This window comes from Thalassophryne amazonica, chromosome 5 (genome assembly GCF_902500255.1).
Source record: "Thalassophryne amazonica chromosome 5, fThaAma1.1, whole genome shotgun sequence".
NCBI classification, from domain to species: domain Eukaryota; kingdom Metazoa; phylum Chordata; class Actinopteri; order Batrachoidiformes; family Batrachoididae; genus Thalassophryne; species Thalassophryne amazonica.
This window is the reverse complement of record NC_047107.1, coordinates 71,810,218-71,831,311: the sequence shown is the minus strand read 5'-3', so window position 1 is coordinate 71,831,311 and position 21,094 is coordinate 71,810,218. Positions and strand designations below refer to the sequence as shown.

Below are 21,094 nucleotides of genomic sequence, written 5' to 3'. Positions count from 1 at the left end.
AGGACCGCTGTCAGTATGTGGGCGGCTACCCCCCTCTAGAGCCGCCGCTGGCCGAAACCCAGAAGGCAAGGAGTCCCCCTCAGTAGCCACCAGGGGGAAATCTGTGGTGGAGTATAGTGAAGCTATGATGACGGCAGGTGAGAGAGAGGAAGCAGATGGGCGTGACGTCACCAATGAGGAGACCACGATGTATGTGGAAGCACAATCTGAGAGGGCTGCAGGTAGCAGAGAAGCTGGGCTGGCTGTGGGCGTTCCGATAGGGGGACAAGACGACGCGGATCGCGCCGTGACGTTTTCTACTTTGAGCGGCAGGCCACACACCATGACTGTTTCCTCTTCTGGCGGCGGGCCACCTGCCGTGACCGTTTCCTCTTCTGGCGGCAGGCCGCGCACTGCGACCATTTCCTCTTCTGGCGGCGGGCCGCGCGCCGCAACTGTCTCCGCTTCTGGCGGCGGGCCGCGCACCGTGACTGAGACTGGAAACACAGAAGACGTGGGCGGCTTAAGTTGCTCATGAGACACGGGCTCCTCCGAGCTCCATGACGACAGGACTTCTCCAGATGGCTCAGTCCGCGATCTCGGAGATATGTGATCAGCTGATTTTGGAGGAGTGCTTGCAATAGAGGAGTTGGGCAACACAAAACCAGAGGTGATCATCGGAGCGGGGATCTCTGCAGCAGGGGCCTGAGGCTCATGCTGTGGTGTACGCAGTCTTCGTGGCGCCGGTACCAGAGCGATGAGGGCCGGACGCGCTGTGGAGGTAGCGACCGGGATGAGTGGCTTCGTGGGTTCTGGGTACGAAGTTCTGGACATCGCCAGGTTTCGCCGTGGAACAGGCTTAGGAGGTGACATCTCTGGAACAGGAGACATGAGGTAAGTGGTCGGCTTTGGTGTTATGTCGTACCAGGGTGGGGCGAGAGCGGCATCAGAAAGCGTAATGACGCGCGGCTCCTCACAACAGGTGGCGGTGAGTTCGGACTCGAATAAAAGGTCCATGGGGTCCTCGATGCAGGAAGGGGCCTCACCCTGCTCAAACATCGTTTTTATGTCTCTTAGCTCTGGAAACGTGGTTAGCAGCCCTGGTTCAGCTAAAAAGATCTGGTTGAGAGCCAAAAAAATGCGCTGTTTTCCCTGCTTATTATAGCAGTCCTGATAGTCAAAAAACAAGTCCTGAATCTTGAACAAAGACGTAGCCAAGTTCTGCAAAGCTAATTGCTCTGATTCAGAGTCCTCTGTTGTATGGCTGGGGGGCCTGGCTGCCTTTTTGTTTCTGTCTTTTGTTTTTCCTTCCAGGTGGCTTGCATTTGGGACTGAGTGGCTGTGTTGCTGAGGTTATCAGGACCTCACCCTGATCACCTGCGGCTCGTCAGGACTCACAGCTGAGGTGCATCTATATGGATTGGAACATGGTGGCATTTAAGACTGGAGTATACAGTGTGTATTTGCCAGAGACTCGACCTTGTGACCAGACGGGTGAGATCGTCGTCTCGGGAGCCATCTCATCATCAGTGGATGCAGAGAACGTCCAGGGTTTGATGCACGGTCTGTGAAAGAGGAGGGGGTGAGGTCTCACGCTCGTCAGCACACTTCCTGAGGTACGTTAGATTTTGTGACTAACATTTATACAGTCAGTAAATGTGGTGTCCCTCACACCTTTTTATATTGAGCTGTATGTTAGTCATGTATCGGCTTCCACTGCAGTGGAGTTTTGTGAACTGGATGTTCCATGCCTGCAGGTTGGGAAGCTGATTAGTAATCAAGCCAGGAAGTGTTTGCTGTTTGTACACCTTTAAGTGTTCTCTCTGTGTGTAGAGTGTGGACTCACATAATGGTTCCTTCTTTCACAGACTCGGTTTGTTGCGGTCACCTGGGGGGTGTCGGCGGGGTCCTTGGGTCCGAACAGCTTCTGGCTCCGGACCGTTAGCGCTGCTGGGAGCGCACCACGCCAGACCGCACTTTCTTTTGTTATTTTTTGTATCACTGTTATGTATTAAATTCAGTTAGCCTTTGTACCGTGCTCTGCTTATTTCATACTGGGTCTTTCAAACGCTGGTCGGTTCTCCGAGCTGCGTCCGACACATAACAGTAGTCTCTGGCCAAACATCACGGACCCAGCGGTAGCAGAGACGGTAACGCGCCGGGAAGGCGGCAGCAGACGTTCAGTAGTTATCCGGATCAGTTGCGGGTGCTCTCCGCCCGGATGGTGCGTGTTTGAGACCCATTACTGAATACTGATTTGTGCTCTCTTGCAGCCGTGTTCCTGTGTTGTGCCTTATCCGTGGGTCGTGGTGGAGTGTGACTGGCGACGGCTTCGCGTCACGCTCCGACCGGATAAGAGGTTTAAACGGGAGCTGCAAGAGTGTGTCTGTGATGGGTGCACGCGCACGGCGGAGCTCTGTGGCACGGGTCGCTGAGCTTCCTGTGTTACAGTTGTAGCCCCGTTTCCCCGGATAAAGATAACTACTGCGTCTGTTGTATCAGCTCCGGCGTTATTTAGTTGAGCACATTTTGGTTGTGTGTTGCACACAGCTGCGCACGGAGATGCAGCTCGTTTGTTTTCTGTCACCAAAGGGGTTTTTTTCATTTTTAGCACTTTGGCTCCCTCTTTTGGTGACTTAGTCACATTACCGTTAAGCTCTTAAGTTAGAACAGGTGTGTTCGATTTGTTTGAGCTTAACGGTATACGTCACTTATTTGTTTTGTGTTAGTTCATTTTGTGTGGGTGTTTTTTGAGTTGGTTTTTGTGTGGGATTTTATTTTTTGTTTTTCACTATTTAGTGTCTGGGGTCGTGACCCTGCAGTTCTGCCAAAAAAAAAAAAAAAAAAGGACCCGAGCAACCTTATGTCAGTCTGTTAGTCTTTCTTTTTATTTTTTTTTTCAGTTTCACCTCCCAGGGTTTGATGGGACGGTCCCCTGGGGGGTCATGGGGGGGGTATTTGGGTTGTTGTTTTTTCTTTCTTTTTTTTTGTTTTGTCTTTTGTTGTGCCCTCTCTTCTCCTCTGACTCCAGCCGTGTGAGCTGTAGTGTCGGCGTTGCTGGAGTGGTGCAGTTAGGTTGTGCTGGGCGTTTCCCAGGTAACCTCTGCACCTGGGGGGGGGGGGGGGTGTTTGCCCCCCAGTTTCCGCCCTCAGGGTTTGACTGTGGTGTCCTCTGGGGGGGAAAGGGCTGTGGGTCCATCTAGCCATAGACGGCCGGGGCTGGGTCCGTTGGTCGTGAGGGGAGGTGTCTCCTGGGGTTGACGAGTGGTCCTCTGGAAGGCGCTGGGAGTCCCCGTGGGTGACGTTGGATCCCAGAGGGACCTCGGCTGTGGTTATTACTCCTGGAGCTGGCGGGAAGTCCTCTGGGGGGTGTTGGTCCCTACATGTCGTTTGGGGGGGGGGGGGGGTGTTTTAGCGCTTTTATTTGTAAGCTTAAGTTTGGGGTTTTTCTTTTCTCCTCATCCCGGGGTTTGATAGGACGGTCCCCTGGGGAGGGGGGGGGGGGTGGTTTGGTTGTTTGTGTTTGTCTTTTTTGTTTTATGACTAATGACCGCACATGGTTGGATAAAGGCTGACCGCACAGGTTTAAGAACTCCTGGTCACACCTGTGCTAAGTGACTGACTGAAACAAAGGCAAGGATGCAGCCAGAGGAGAGGACATCAACCATTCTGTTGGAAGACGAATGCAGATGCGGTTTCCAGCCATGGTCCCTGGAGGGGGGTGTTTCTCCTGGGCCAGGTTTGTGTGGTCGCCGGGAGGCTTCCCGTGAGGGTGGGGTACTGTTGTATGGCTGGGGGGCCTGGCTGCCTTTTTGTTTCTGTCTTTTGTTTTTCCTTCCAGGTGGCTTGCATTTGGGACTGAGTGGCTGTGTTGCTGAGGTTATCAGGACCTCACCCTGATCACCTGCGGCTCGTCAGGACTCACAGCTGAGGTGCATCTATATGGATTGGAACATGGTGGCATTTAAGACTGGAGTATACAGTGTGTATTTGCCAGAGACTCGACCTTGTGACCAGACGGGTGAGATCGTCGTCTCGGGAGCCATCTCATCATCAGTGGATGCAGAGAACGTCCAGGGTTTGATGCACGGTCTGTGAAAGAGGAGGGGGTGAGGTCTCACGCTCGTCAGCACACTTCCTGAGGTACGTTAGATTTTGTGACTAACATTTATACAGTCAGTAAATGTGGTGTCCCTCACACCTTTTTATATTGAGCTGTATGTTAGTCATGTATCGGCTTCCACTGCAGTGGAGTTTTGTGAACTGGATGTTCCATGCCTGCAGGTTGGGAAGCTGATTAGTAATCAAGCCAGGAAGTGTTTGCTGTTTGTACACCTTTAAGTGTTCTCTCTGTGTGTAGAGTGTGGACTCACATAATGGTTCCTTCTTTCACAGACTCGGTTTGTTGCGGTCACCTGGGGGGTGTCGGCGGGGTCCTTGGGTCCGAACAGCTTCTGGCTCCGGACCGTTAGCGCCGCTGGCAGCGCACCACGCCAGACTGCACTTTCTTTTGTTATTTTTTGTATCACTGTTATGTATTAAATTCAGTTAGCCTTTGTACCATGCTCTGCTTATTTCATACTGGGTCCTTCAAACGCTGGTCGGTTCTCCGAGCTGCGTCCGACACATAACATCCTCGTCCTCATCCACATCTGTCCAGTCAGACTCGCAATCATCCTCAGCCGGCAAGTAGGCCTCAGGTCGCTTCATCCAATCTGGACGCTTCTGAAGACAAAAAACGTCATCCAGGCTCAGAAGCTCTGGGAAATAATCAAACAGCCACGGATTTGCATTCACCAAATCCCAAGCCTGGTCAAGAAAATCAAATTTCTCTACAGGGGTGTGACAGTCACGAAAACAGACAAAAAAAAAATGAGAGGTCAGCAAAAATCCTTTTTGTCACCTCAATATCTGGGGGTACCGCAGCAGTATCCTTGGCTGGAGTGGGGTCTGCGGAGTCCATATTCTGGCCAGATTGTACTGTCAGGGTGGGCAGGAGCCCGTCACCAGGGACGGCTGGACCCACAATGCAAACCCCCGGACAAGGCTTTGGTGTGGGAGAAATCATGGTCTTTATTCCAGGCTTGGTTTCGATACACAGGTTATCAGTCAGCGTGGCAGAGGTACAAACAGGATTAGGCTGAGGCGTAGTCACAAACGAGCAGGGTTCAGAGGCACAAGCAAACTCAGACATCCGGGATGAAGCAAAAGGCGTGGTCGAGGTACAGAGCAATGTTCAGAACAAGGCAAGACAAAAACAAGACTGTGAATGGCGCTGGAAAGAGTTCTAAGACTACAATCTGGCAGTGAGCCGTGAGACTGTGGAGGCTTAAATACTTGTGGGCTAATTAGTGAGAAGCGAGGGACAGGTGGTGTAAACAAGGTGCACGTGAGGAACAATCTAGAAGGGGTGTGGCTTCTGGCTAAAGAGTAAACACTGTGCAAGATAGTGAAGGAAGGGAAACTGAGTGGAGTGATGTAAAAGACAAAGACACATGAGCTAGTGGCAAGAGTGTGAGCGAAAGACGTGAGGCAGGTACAGTGAAGTGAAATGAACCAAGACGGATGGGCGTGAGGGCAAACAGAATAGAAATCAAACAGAGGACAAGAATAGAGCATGAACATGAGAACAAAACCAGACAGAAACCCAACCCAACCCGGCTGAATCATGACACATATGCATGAGTTCATCCCACGCATATTCAATATACCAAATTTTTCCAAGTTATTCTGAAATGCATTTAAAGTGCCAGATTCAGTTCCAGAAAATTGTGTTAGCACAAGTAAAGCCATTGTTACGAGAATTTAAAAAAATCATTTTAAACACTGCATTAAATTTTCTCAGCAGTCATTAGTTCTGCAAAAGCTTTTTTTTTTTTTTTTTGCATGACTGTAGAATAACAATCAGTACCTAATAAATTACTGAAGTTCTGTAATTACGTATGACGATTCTTTCAGATCGACTGTAGAAACGAGTTTGACCTGCTCCTGAAGCTGCAAATCCTTAGCTACAAGTGGAGTCCTTCATGATCCGTGTCAGGGTCTCCAAAAGTCTCACCAGGAAAATAACACCAGGAAAAGTCGCTAGATTTGTTTCTCATCACTTTTTTGAAAAAGGTTGCTGGAGGAGTGCCAAAGTCGCTAAGATCAAGGACTCATTTTTTTGTGAAAAGTCCTTTTTTTCTTTCTTTCTCTCTTTCTTTCTTTCTTTTCATAGCTTAGGAAATCAACCCATAAGACTCAACAATTTGGGGAGGTTAAAAAGTAGGCTCAACAAAATAAGATTGACAATCTACTTTTTAATCACAATAGTGGTACAAAACATCTGAGTAATCAGGGATAGCTCAGTGTAATTTTATTTTATTTTTTTTACTAATATATTGGTTCGGCAGAATAGCAAAAAAATTTCAGGACCTGTCAGATGGCACTATAGGCATGTTTTTTTTTATGATGGATGTAAATAGTTCTTATATTAATTTAATATATCACCAGCAGAATATGTTGTAAGCAATCATAAAATGTAGATGTGTTAATAACTACAGTGTACAATTTTAAAGTTTGGTTGAGTTCATTTAGAGGTAGTGCCCTATTGATACATATGTATTTTCTTTTTGGAAACTTTTTGAAAAATGGGATTTCTAAATGATGCCGTTGTCAAACATGAGTAGAACACCCCAAAACACAATTGCTAGCAATGTTTTAATATGATTAAGGTGGTGGAAAAGTGAACGTACTCTTTAGTTTCAGATAGTTATGTGTACAGTAAAAGGTACATTATAAACGGTTCATATCTCCAAGTCAATAACATATAAATTATATTCAAAACTGCTGCCTTACTTTTTGGTAGATTTTCTGCTCAAAACTCTTTGGGGAAACATCATTGGCATATTTAGCTTTTATAAAATGTCAGACTGTTCTCCGCTCAGATACACGTACCGTGCAGCTGTCTCGAGTAAAGACATAAAGCTCCCCGGTGACAGAGACGACATGGGTGTGAATCGCTGTTACATATGTGGGGGTGCACCGTACTGTACGGACAACTCCAATTCATCAGGGTGTTCTCCCTAAACATGTACAGCAAATATATCATAAATGTATGTATGTTATGTATGTTTTTGATTTGCTTGTCATGGTGTGTCCTGCTTTCACACAGCTTACAACAAAACTACTATGAATCCAAACCTGTCATTGGAATTTGAATTTCTGCAAAGCAGAAGCTATTATGGAGATTCACATTTATGTCTATTATTTTTACACACGTCATGTTACAGTTATCATATAGAATAAATTATATCTACAGGCAAACTATGTTAGAATTGGAAATGAGTAATAATAAAGGATTATTAACCGAGTGCAAGGCCTGGACGTGAAAATATCAGGTCGAGGTTTAAGTACTATACACACACACACACACACACACACACATATATATATATATATATTGATTTTTGGCTCTCTGTTGGGACTGTTTACACAGAGACTGCTACCTGCTGCTTTGGACTTGAACTAACAGTCTTTTTCAAGACTTTTTTACCTTTTTACTTTTTTTTACTTTTTTACTGTGCTCCAACGCCTAAGGAAGACCTCTAACGGTCGAAACATCGCGACGGAGCACTTTTAGCAGCTAACTTTCATTAGCGTTGGCAAGCTAACTAGCTTGCTAACGCTTTCGTTTTTATTTTTTTTTTTATTTTTATTTTATTTTAGCACCGTTGTCGTGCGTTCGCTGTTGTCGTGCGTTGCCTGTGCTGCTTCATGGCCTGTTTGGTGCCTTGATTGGGGCACTCCTTCTGCTGAATCACCTCTGGATTATTTGCACATTATTCACTTTGTGTGTTTTTGGGAATCCACTAGCTTAGCGCAGCTACTAGCTCTTAGCCTGTTTAGCATGGCGGCTTCTCCTGTCTCTCCCGCACTTTTCTGCTCTGGGTGTGAAATGTTTAGTTATTCCTCGGCCTCCTTTAGCAGTAACGGTACTTGTAATAAGTGTAGCATATTCGTAGCTTTGGAGGCCAGGCTGGGCGAATTGGAGACTCGGCTCCGCACCGTGGAAAATTCTACAGCTAGCAAGGCCCCTGTAGTCGGTGCGGACCAAGGTAGCTTAGCCGCCGTTAGTTCCCCCCTGGCAGATCCCGGGCAGTCGGGAAGGCAGGCTGACTGGGTGACTGTGAGGAGGAAGCATAGCCCTAAACAGAAGCCCCGTGTACACCGTCAACCCGTTCACATCTCTAACCGTTTTTCCCCACTCGACGATACACTCGCCGAGGATCAAACTCTGGTTATTGGCGACTCTGTTTTGAGAAATGTGAAGTTAGCGACACCAGCAACCATAGTCAATTGTCTTCCGGGGGCCAGAGCAGGCGACATCGAAGGACATTTGAAATTGCTGGCTAAGGCTAAGCGTAAATTTGGTAAGATTGTAATTCACGTCGGCAGTAATGACACTCGGTTACGCCAATCGGAGGTCACTAAAATTAACATTAAATCGGTGTGTAACTTTGCAAAAACAATGTCGGACTCTGTTGTTTTCTCTGGGCCCCTCCCCAATCGGACCGGGAGTGACATGTTTAGCCGCATGTTCTCCTTGAATTGCTGGCTGTCTGAGTGGTGTCCAAAAAATGAGGTGGGCTTCATTGATAATTGGCAAAGCTTCTGGGGAAAACCTGGTCTTGTTAGGAGAGACGGCATCCATCCCACTTTAGAGGGAGCAGCTCTCATTTCTAGAAATCTGGCCAATTTTTTTGGATCCTCCAAACTGTGACTGTCTAGCGTTGGGACCAGGAGGCAGAGTTGTAGTCTTACACACCTCTCTGCAGCTTCTCTCCCCCTGCCATCCCCTCATTACCCCATCCCTGTAGAGACGGTGCCTGCTCCCAGACCACCAATAACCAGCAAAAATCTATTTAAGCATAAAAATTCAAAAAGAAAAAATAATATAGCACCTTCAATTGCACCACAGACTAAAACAGTTAAATGTGGTCTATTAAACATTAGGTCTCTCTCTTCTAAGTCCCTGTTGGTAAATGATATAATAATTGATCAACGTATTGATTTATTCTGCCTAACAGAAACCTGGTTACAGCAGGATGAATATGTTAGTTTAAATGAGTCAACACCCCCGAGTCACACTAACTGTCAGAATGCTCGTAGCACGGGCCGGGGTGGAGGATTAGCAGCAATCTTCCATTCCAGCTTATTAATTAATCAAAAACCTAGACAGAGCTTTAATTCATTTGAAAGCTTGTCTCTTAGTCTTGTCCATCCAAATTGGAAGTCCCAAAAACCAGTTTTATTTGTTATTATCTATCGTCCACCTGGTCGTTACTGTGAGTTTCTCTGTGAATTTTCAGACCTTTTGTCTGACTTAGTGCTTAGCTCAGATAAGATAATTATAGTGGGCGATTTTAACATCCACACAGATGCTGAGAATGACAGCCTCAACACTGCATTTAATCTATTATTAGACTCTATCGGCTTTGCTCAAAAAGTAAATGAGTCCACCCACCACTTTAATCATATTTTAGATCTTGTTCTGACTTATGGTATGGAAATAGAAGACTTAACAGTATTCCCTGAAAACTCCCTTCTGTCTGATCATTTTTTAATAACATTTACATTTACCCTGATGGACTACCCTGCAGTGGGGAATAAGTTTCATTACACTAGAAGTCTTTCAGAAAGCGCTGTAACTAGGTTTAAGGATATGATTCCTTCTTTATGTTCTCTAATGTCATATACCAACACAGAGCAGAGTAGCTACCTAAACTCTGTAAGGGAGTTAGAGTATCTCGTCAATAGTTTTACATCCTCATTGAAGACAACTTTGGATGCTGTAGCTCCTCTGAAAAAGAGAGCTTTAAATCAGAAGTGTCTGACTCCGTGGTTTAACTCACAAACTCGTAGCTTAAAGCAGATAACCCGTAAGTTGGAGAGGAAATGGCGTCTCACTAATTTAGAAGATCTTCACTTAGCCTGGAAAAAGAGTTTGTTGCTCTATAAAAAAGCCCTCCGTAAAGCTAGGACATCTTTCTACTCATCACTAATTGAAGAAAATAAGAACAACCCCAGGTTTCTTTTCAGTACTGTAGCCAGGCTGACAAAGAGTCAGAGCTCTATTGAGCTGAGTATTCCATTAACTTTAACTAGTAATGACTTCATGACTTTCTTTGCTAACAAAATTTTGACTATTAGAGAAAAAATTACTCATAACCATCCCAAAGATGTATCGTTATCTTTGGCTGCTTTCAGTGATGCCGGTATTTGGTTAGACTCTTTCTCTCCGATTGTTCTGTCTGAGTTATTTTCATTAGTTACTTCATCCAAACCATCAACATGTTTATTAGACCCCATTCCTGCCAGGCTGCTCAAGGAAGTCCTACCATTATTTAATGCTTCAATCTTAAATATGATCAATCTATCTTTGTTAGTTGGTTATGTACCACAGGCCTTTAAGGTGGCAGTAATTAAACCATTACTTAAAAAGCCATCACTTGACCCAGCTATCTTAGCTAATTATAGGCCAATCTCCAACCTTCCTTTTCTCTCAAAGATTCTTGAGAGGGTAGTTGTAAAACAGCTAACTGATCATCTGCAGAGGAATGGTCTATTTGAAGAGTTTCAGTCAGGTTTTAGAATTCATCATAGTACAGAAACAGCATTAGTGAAGGTTACAAATGATCTTCTTATGGCTTCGGACAGTGGACTTATCTCTGTGCTTGTTCTGTTGGACCTCAGTGCTGCTTTTGATACTGTTGACCATAAAATTTTATTACAGAGATTAGAGCATGTCATAGGTATTAAAGGCACTGCGCTGCGGTGGTTTGAATCATATTTGTCTAATAGATTACAGTTTGTTCATGTAAATGGGGAATCTTCTTCACAGACTAAAGTTAATTATGGAGTTCCACAAGGTTCTGTGCTAGGACCAATTTTATTCACTTTATACATGCTTCCCTTAGGCAGTATTATTAGACGGTATTGCTTAAATTTTCATTGTTACGCAGATGATACCCAGCTTTATCTATCCATGAAGCCAGAGGATACACACCAATTAGCTAAACTGCAGGATTGTCTTACAGACATAAAGACATGGATGACCTCTAATTTCCTGCTTTTAAACTCAGATAAAACTGAAGTTATTGTACTTAGCCCCACAAATCTTAGAAGCATGGTGTCTAACCAGATCGTTACTCTGGATGGCATTTCCCTGATCTCTAGTAATACTGTGAGAAATCTTGGAGTTATTTTTGATCAGGATATGTCATTCAAAGCGCATATTAAACAAATATGTAGGACTGCCTTTTTGCATTTACGCAATATCTCTAAAATCAGAAAGGTCTTGTCTCAGAGTGATGCTGAAAAACTAATTCATGCATTTATTTCCTCTAGGCTGGACTATTGTAATTCATTGTTATCAGGTTGTCCTAAAAGTTCCCTAAAAAGCCTTCAGTTGGTTCAGAATGCTGCAGCTAGAGTACTGACGGGGACTAGCAGGAGAGAGCATATCTCACCCGTGTTGGCCTCTCTTCATTGGCTTCCTGTTAATTCTAGAATAGAATTTAAAATTCTTCTTCTTACTTATAAGGTTTTGAATAATCAGGTCCCATCTTATCTTAGGGACCTCGTAGTACCATATTACCCCATTAGAGCGCTTCGCTCTCAGACTGCGGGCTTACTTGTAGTTCCTAGGGTTTGTAAGAGTAGAATGGGAGGCAGAGCCTTCAGCTTTCAGGCTCCTCTCCTGTGGAACCAGCTCCCAATTCAGATCAGGGAGACAGATACCCTCTCTACTTTTAAGATTAGGCTTAAAACTTTCCTTTTCGCTAAGGCTTATAGTTAGGGCTGGATCGGGTGACCCTGGACCATCCCTTGGTTATGTTGCTTTAGACGTAGACTGTGGGGGGGTTCCCATGATGCACTGTTTCTTTCTCTTTTTGCTCCGTATGCATCACTCTACATTTAATCATTAGTGATCGATCTCTGCCCCCCTTCTAGGCATGTCTTTTTCCTGGTTCTTTCCCTCAGCCCCAACCAGTCTCAGCAGAAGACTGCCCCTCCCTGAGCCTGGTTCTGCTGGAGGTTTCTTCCTGTTAAAAGGGAGTTTTTCCTTCCCACTGTGGCCAAGTGCTTGCTCATAGGGGGTCGTTTTGACCGTTGGGGTTTTTCATAATTATTGTATGGCCTTGCCTTACAATATGGAGCGCCTTGGGGCAACTGTTTGTTGTGATTTGGCGCTATATAAGAAAGAAGTTGATTGATTGATTGATATATATATATATATATATATATATATATATATATATATATATATATATATATATAGGGCTCGTAGTCAGAGACCTGTTTGCTTCACTTCCATGAATAACTTGCTAACAGATGGTCCAGTGAACTTTCAATCTGTGTGTTTTTTCTGATCCTGTTTAGATATTTATGGGGTATGTTCATGTCCGAATTGGTTTTTCTAATTGTGTTTTTAGCTTTCCTGTTTTGTAATGAATGGAATATGCATTTCGGATTGATTGTCATGGTAACCAGTCGGATATGGGAAAATATTGGACCAGAAATTAGCCAATCAGAGAGCGCGTAGCATCGCAGCCATATCCTCCTGACTACCAGGACATACATACATACACATATATACATACGCGTGTGTGTGTGTGTACATACATATATATATATATATATATATATATATATATATATATATATGTCTTGGTAGTCAGGAGGATATAATAAATGTGTTTTATTTTGAAGCTCCTACAAACTAGTGTCCTGAATAAAATCCAAAATTTAAAGTTATGTTAGGCATTTATGATAAAGTATACCACTTTTTTGAAACAGACGTGACTAAGTTCTGAACAAGTAGTTTACGTTCAGATCTTTTGCATGAGATGTCCCTGAGTGCTTTTAGTTTTTGTTTGTTCATACCTGATCACCTTGGGCAGTGGTGTCCAACATCACTTCAGAAAGGGCCAAGAGAGTGCAGGCTTTCTTTTCAACCACTGACTCCAGCAGACACCACTGAACTAGGGCATGATTTACGGCCAGAAAATTTTCAATTTTGCAGTGAGCTGTTCATGAGCTTTCACGTTCGATTTTTCTTTTGCTCCAGGTTCAGACCACATTCGTGAGAAAGATGGTTTGTGGTCAGTATTGGTTTGGTTGTCCATGATGGCAGTGAGGAAGCAGAGTGTGGAGCAGATTGTCAGGGAGCACTGGGCCAAGTTTGGACGCAACTACTTCTGCAGGTAATCAGCCAAACAGTGTGTCTGCGCTGATAGATTTGTGCTTTCACAACACCTTTGGCCACTGTGTTGAGTTTCTCTTATGATCACATCACTTTTTGATATAGATTTAGTTATAGACATGGGCTCTATGCATCTGTGGCCAAAACCGCTTGTTTATGCAACACTGATTTGTTGTAGATTTAAGGTACAGTATTTGAATTATCTTGCAACCCTCTGGCACAAGCTCACTGGGTGTCAGACCTGACCTGTTTTTTGAGGGCAAATCAGAGGAGACTCAAAAATCCACATTTGGCCTCTACTTTCTTCTACCTCTCCAGTTTCCTTCCCTCTTATTCTTATTGAGAGTTATTGCCATGCACATTTACCATATCAGGAACATGGAGAGGACATTCACAAAATCTTCAAAATAAAAACCTCTTTTGGACGTAGCTCACTTACAAGGCTTGGCTTTTCCTGATATGAGACATTTTATATAGCACAGAAAGGCCATATCACATAGCATGGTTCTTGTGACATAAGTATGATGGTACACAGTGCTGTCGTGCTAATGATGACACCGAGGCACTGTTAAATCAAATTTCAAGGTAGGTCTTGGAAGCATGTGCTAGTGCTGCACATCACCACATCCTTGTTGGATCCTGAATGGCAACTGGCCAGGCAGTCAACCAGTCCATCCCCACTTCTTTAATGTAACCAACTGTATGCCACAGCCAACAGGCCTGTCCCCTTGGCCTTTTTCAGGTGCAGGAGGTATTAAATTAAAAGTTGTGACCAAATTATCATAATGCTGCAGTGTGCAATTCGGGAAGATACAACAGACCTGCTCTAATTATTTTTGGTAGTTAAAGGTTTTTCAATTTCAATTTATTTTCATTTATATAGCGCCAAATCACAACAAAATTGCCTAAAGGTGCTTCACACAAATAAGGTCTAACCTTACCAACCCCCAGAGCAAGCACACAGGCAACAGCAGTAAAGAATAAAACAGTCAGATTCTGTAAAGACTTTCAAGTCCAGACTTAAGACACACTTATTTTCCATTTTGTATGACTAGCATACTGGCATTAGTATGTTTCTATGCTTTTTACTCTTTTAATTCATTTTATTAGGGAACGGAGTGTGCCACGGCCTCAACTTTATCTAAAGTTTGGGTCTTTTAGTAAAGCTTAGGGCTAGTGGCCGGCGATTTCCTAATAAAATGAATTTAAAAGAGTAAAAAGCATAGAAACATACTAATGCCAGTATGCTAGCCATACAAAAGGGAAAATAAGTGCGTCTTAAGTCTGGACTTGAAAGTCTCTACAGAATCTGACTGTTTTATTGACACAGGGAGATCATTCCACAGAACAGGGACATGATAAGAGAAAGCTCTGTGACCCGCAGACTTTTTATTCACTCTAGGGACACAAAATAGTCCTGCACCCTGAGAACGCAAAGCCTGGGCCGGTACGTAGGGTTTAATTAGGTCAGCTAAGTAGGGAGGGGCTAGTCTGTGAACAATTTTATAGACTAGTAGCAGAACCTTAAAATCTGATCTCACAGGGACAAGAAGCCAGTGAAGAGATGCCAAAATGGGTGTAATGTGGTCAAGGTTGAAAAACACTATTGACAACAGCTCTGTCCATAGGACAAGTAATGTCTGCTGACTTGGTATTGCAATGCAGTGGATGGATGGACACATGGGGAGAACCTAGTTCATTAGCTCCCACACCACCACTGCAGGAGCACAAGCACAAAATTTAATTCAATAAAAGTGCATATGTTTTGTAATTACGTGTTTCTGGTGTTTTGTATTTGTTCATTTTGCTATTGTCAGGTTTGACTATGAAGGCCTGGACCCACGTGCAGCTTTTTACCTCATGAGGGATCTGGAGGCGGTAATCTCAGATAAAGCATTCACCAGCCAGAAGTTTGCAGTAGGAGACCACATGTACAGTGTGGAGAGGGCCGACAATTTTGAGTACATCGACCCTGTGGATGGAACTGTGGCTCGAAATCAGGTCTGATTGAATGAACAGAAAGAATGTTCTTAACTTTATCGGATCCCACAAATCATTTTATCCTCCAGGATTCAAATGTTTGAAGGTGTAGATTAGCTACAGACTGAAGAGTACAAGTGATGCTCTCATAGGGTTTTTAACTCATATTTTATTTGAGTCAAGATATGACTCCAAAGCAACAAAACCTGTCCTTTGTAGTCGTGACTTGGGACCAAATCAGTTAAGACGCCAATGGTACTGGCTGTTTCTGCAGGTGATTTGCCAATTTCTGAAGATGTTTCCTTTTAATAATGACCAACGCAATATGTCAAGAGCAGCACAAATTAGCATTGGGTTTCCTGAAGAGGTGTGGCTAATCAGCTAACAAAACAGGTGAAGATTTGTACTTGATTTGTTGGAGGAGCCCAACTAGGTCCACACCAGTATCTGAAACAAGCCTGAGCACACATCCAGTGTGCACCCTGCTCATCGTGCCTCTCTCGTTGGAGCAACATCTCTGCTATTTTGGCACTGTGGGATAGCTCGCCCACAGATTGAGCTTGCTGGACTACTTTTGCCTGACCCAGTGTCCGGTTGTTTGCAAAATGGCGCTGAATTTGCCAACATGAGAATATGCTGCTGGATGAGTGTGAGTAATGACTTATGACCATTTAAGCGTAAAAACACACGAGATACACAAGTTCTTGTGCCAAATATCACAATTATCTGGGAATTACTTTTTGCGCAGGAATTCATCAAGCACGTCGGCCGCGGGCGTGTACTAACACAGAGTATACAAAAACTGTATAGAAGTTCGGCCAAAATGAGAGCATCCACTTTTAGCTTGCCATAAGCTAAGCTAGTGGCACTTGTGAGAGTATGATTCAGTGTGTACCTAAAATGTGGCCCCCACCATAAGCTCCCAAGATATGGTAAATGGACTGCCTATGCTTAAAGTGCTAGCAATGCCTCATGTTCACCCAGTTACATGAACACACTCACACGCTGATGTTAGCATGACGCCGTGCAAGGCACTCAGCTGCACAACCGGGACCAACACGGGGATTGCCCAAAGATATAGTATAGGCTTATGTGTTTTGTAAGGGATATATATATATAGACTTAAACATTTTTTAAAGAAGAGCTTGTCCCTTACAAGGGACAAGGCAGCGTGTTGGCAGAAGTGGCTGGTACAGAAGGCTGTACAGTACAGTGGTAAGAATGTTTGCGTCCATTGAACTAATGAACGTGGCTTCACCTCGCTGAATGAAACAGTAGTCCAGCAAGTGAAAATATTCTTTCCATTGCACAAATGAAAAACATCCATTATTTGTTTTATATGACAACTCAATAGAGCTGCGTCATTTGAAATGTTACCTAAAATTAAACTGGCGATTCTTGTAGGAACAGGAAGCTGACAGTAGGGGGCAGAGTATGCTCTGTGTCCGACGCTGCTGAGCAGAGTGAGAGCCGCTGAGGAGCGGTATGTGTGAGAACACATGCCTGCTTTTCTAGCGAATGTCATACAATCCACCAGTCAGATGACAGTGATCTATTTAGGTGTCGTATCGTAACAAATCAGGCTACATGACTGATAGCTCAAGTGCATCTGTGGAACAAGTAATGTGAAGATGCCTTTGAATATTCAATACAATCAATATAGAAGACTGAGTCATATATCAAAGTGTGTGAGCCCAAAAGTCAGAAGGACCCAGTCGTAAAGATGGACGGGCTCTGTGATATGGGCTCTCCAGGCCTGCTGCAGCTCTACAGCAGGTGAGTCAGTTCACCGAAAATGTGACACTGTCGTCTCTCTCTCTGTCCCTCAGTGGTAAACTGTCAACATCCCAAACGCCCCTGTGTGTGTTATTACAGCACACATTCCTCCCAGTGTGGAATTATATCAGCTGTTCTCTCTCTCTCTCAAGTCTGTTGTAAAGGGGAACATTTGACAGCCACGCAGTCAAACAGAGAGACAGACAGATACACAAAAGACAAAGTAGGTGGATTTACACAGCAGTGGTGTGGCCGCCTATTAAATTTGTGCTGTGTATTTCTGGGTGGTGGTTGGTGGTGTGACACGGACCTCCCCACATGCTGTATGTGACACACTATATGTGGTTGGTATGTGCTCCACGTGGGGCCTTTGACCTGTGCAGAGGACGATCGTTTAAAGGCATTAGTCCGACACCCGATAACTGCTGTATTGTTGGAGATGAGTCCACGGACTCCCAGATAATAAGACAGATATTTCTTATTATCGCTGCGTCGCCTCAGCTGCACTCTCACTTATCATCTGGAAGTCATAGCCAGATTAGGAGGTTCTAGATGGAGTTTACTTTTAGAGGAGTGTCAGCGATGAAGATGAGTCATATTTTAAAGAGGTAATAAATATATAAATAAATAGGATTGGGGGAGTATCTTTCTCTCTTTCTCCCTATCACTTTCATTGAGGGATAATCATGGGCTGCATACATACTGGACAAACCCTCTGTGGTGGCACCGTCAGGTTTTCTGAAAATCTGGTTTCAAGCATAATGTCGCCATCGGCAGTGCTTAACTCAGCGTAACTCCCGGACTGTCCATAAATGGGTAAAGAGTCGGATTTTGGACAAGACGGGCAAGAATGGTGCCCGACTAGGCATCCCATCTCAAAGTTACCAAACAAGCTAAAGCTAACAGGCTAACCTTGGTGGACTAGGTGGTGGTTTTCATAATGGGTGGCTTAAGTGTGGGCATTAAAAGCCTCTGTAACCGTGATATAACGATGTAGCAAATATCACCATGCTAATGTACCTGCTAATTAGTTCTAGTGATGCTAATGTACAAATGAAATAATGCTAATAAATTCACTCAATGAAAATACCAGAGCACAGACTTCTTTGCTGATCCAGCTGTACAATTAACAACACAACAAGCCTTGCTATCTTAGATATTTGTGATTAAATACTCAGAATGGACAAACATAGCCACTGCTAGCGGGACTTTGAGTCATACCTCCTAATTATTCATAAGTTTTTGGCTTATACCTTAGACTGAGGTATTAAAAATGATCATTGTACAGTTGTCATAATTTTGGAAACTAGCTATATTCATCAGCCATGTAGCAGCCATGTTCATTTTAAGTACCACACCATGCCTGAGGGGTAAAAGTAAATATTCCTAAAGCTCATTCGTCAGTGTACTATACTTAAAGATAATAATATGATTTGTCATAATTAAAACATGCAGCACATCTTTTCCCTTTAAGACGATAAAAGCACAATATTTTGACAGCCTGACTTTGCAGCTGTTTGTCAAAGCAGTCGATAATGTAAATGGATGTTGGGGTGGACAGTGTTACTTTTAACACTCATAGGTGTTTTTTGTTGAAGCATGTCTCTGGCTTCCTCCCAGTGCTTGTGCTTTTCTGAACAGATAAGGGAAGAGTCACTTTGGAATTTAGGTCAGATGGGAGTCATTAGACATCCATTAATCACAGATATCTTCTTTACCACAGCCAGATAAAATGGTATTTGTTGCCCATTGCAACTTTAAAACTATTTTCTTCATATAATTTCATATATTTACTAAAGTCCAGGAAGGCTACTGGTTTTAGACTTACTGTGAAATCACAATGTCCATGAAAAGTCCCTTTTGTCAACTAATTCCCCTTCAAGATACAGTAATTATTCTTATCATAAAGTAAAAAATTATATGCATTATTATTATTATTATTGCAGTGTAATAATATCTTTGAATGGCAGATGCTGACATTTTAGAACTTAGTGGATAAAATTAAACAAATATGTTTCATAACTGAGGTTTTATTGAACAAGCAGCAATAACAGGAACAATAAGCCTGCAGTCCCACAAAATCAGACAAAAATAGCAGAAAAAAGACATGAAAACATTTAAAGGATTCAAAGAGGAAAATATATCTATAGATTAGAAAAATAACAGCAAAATAGAAAGTGGACACATAGCTAAAGAATTTCAGCATCTTATGAAGGTAATTAATGGCTTAAATGGCAGAGGGTTACAGAAAACAATACAGTCATAAATATGACTACACGTTTCTCATTTTTTAAAGAATGGTTTGTATTAAAATCTATTTCATTAACTAATACAGGACACTTTTAAAACTGCTGGAGTTCACTGTACTGCGGGCTTCTAATTCAGCCATACACTCGATGTTAGCGACATCTAGTGGATATGTGCAGTCCATGCACCCTGTACATGTTCAGTTTTGATGACGTCAGGACTATGACTTATGATTCTAAAGGTTTCGTTTGGCTTTTTAATGATCAAATAAATATTCACTTATCTTTTTGAAAATACATCTAACGTACTATAACTCTGTTTAAAATACCAAATTAAAACATTCTAATTAAAAAAATAATTGTTTTATTATTATTTTGTTTTGGGCACGAGTGTCTTATAAGCAGATTGCTATATTTTATTCTGTCTTTACCCCTTTTATGATTGTGTTTTAAACCTTGATGTGTTTTTAAATTCCTTGTGCTGTATTGATGGTTTAAAGCCTTTTGTAACGGTTTCAAAACGCTTCATACAAATAAATGAATGCTGCTGTATTTCAATCTGTTTCAAATCCATGAATTAGTTATTGTGGTTATTTAAAATTAGGGGTTTTTTTTATTATTAGTTTGGTCAGGGATTGCTGGTGCTTTTGGCCATGAGACAGAAGTAAAGTTCTCAATGTAATTTAATAATAACAATAATGATCATATGTTCATATGTTTCTAGGGTTTAAGGATTATCTTTACTGATGCATCGAGGCTGGTGTTTCGGATGAGTGGGAGCAGCGGAGGAATGGGTGCAACCATTCGGATTTACGCTGAAAGCATCGAAAGAGACTCTGAGAGGCACAGCAGGGAGACACAGGTACAGACAGAGCGGACTGCTGTGAGTCTGTGTTGATGTGTAAATGACAGAGCCTGTGTTTGTTTGTGTGCACATGTCGATGGCTGGGACTCAACATTATTATTTTTTGAGTGAATGTGTAACAGAGGCCACCAGGTGGTGCTGTGCAGAAAACATTGAGTCAACCTTACTCCCCAAAGACAAAAGACACTCTAGTGACAGACACTACACCCCATGGGTGTTCCTGGGGAGTGTGAGTTGAAGCCCAGTGTGGGAGAAAGTGGTGCAGGATTCACTTGCATTTCACACCAGATCACAGCAAATCTACTACTTTTGCACCTGCATGTCCACTCATAGGACAGCGCTGCCACTGCTGCCTCCCAGGTTCACATATGACCTGGTCCATTCTGTGTGGAGCTGTACAGTAGTGTTCAGAATAATAGTAGTGCTATGTGACTAAAAAGATTAATCCAGGTTTTGAGTATACGAGGTCTGTGAGAAAAGAAACGGACCTTTTTATTTTTTTTAAAAACTATATGGATTTGAATCACGTGCGATTACATCAGCCAAGCTTGAACCCTCGTGCGCATGCGTGAGTTTTTTCACGCCTGTCGGTTGCATCATTCGCCTGTGGGCAGGCTTTGAGTGACCACTGGTCCACCCCCTCCCGTCAGAATTCCTTTGTCTGACAACTTGCTGAGAGACTGACGCTTTGCTTTATCAAAATTTTTTCAGAAACTGTGAGGCAGATCCAAGTGGACACCATTCGAGCAATTCAGACGGTTTTCAGTGAAAATTTTAAGGGCTGATGAGAGATTATGGAGTGTTACTGTCGCTTTAAGGACTGCCCACGGAGCCGGACGGTGCGCCGCGCCCCGAGCCACCATCGTCAGCCTGTTTCGAGCTGAAAACTTCCAAATTTAAGCCTCTGTTGACCCAGGACGTCGTGAGAGAACAGAGAAGTTTCAGAAGAGGTCGGGATCAGCAGTTTATTATTAAAAATTTGATAAAGCAAAGCGCCAGTCT

General features: G+C 43.3%; 1 protein-coding gene across 1 annotated transcript in view; it reads left to right on the top strand.

The window, feature by feature from the left end:
- Positions 1–21,094, top strand: part of pgm5 (phosphoglucomutase 5) — a 92,113-nt gene that overhangs the window by 61,244 nt on the left and 9,775 nt on the right. The window contains exons 8-10 of the mRNA XM_034170520.1: positions 13,091–13,226; positions 15,043–15,226; positions 19,952–20,089. Of these exons, the coding sequence (XP_034026411.1) occupies positions 13,091–13,226; positions 15,043–15,226; positions 19,952–20,089 (458 nt within the window). The remainder of the gene's footprint in view (positions 1–13,090; positions 13,227–15,042; positions 15,227–19,951; positions 20,090–21,094) is intronic.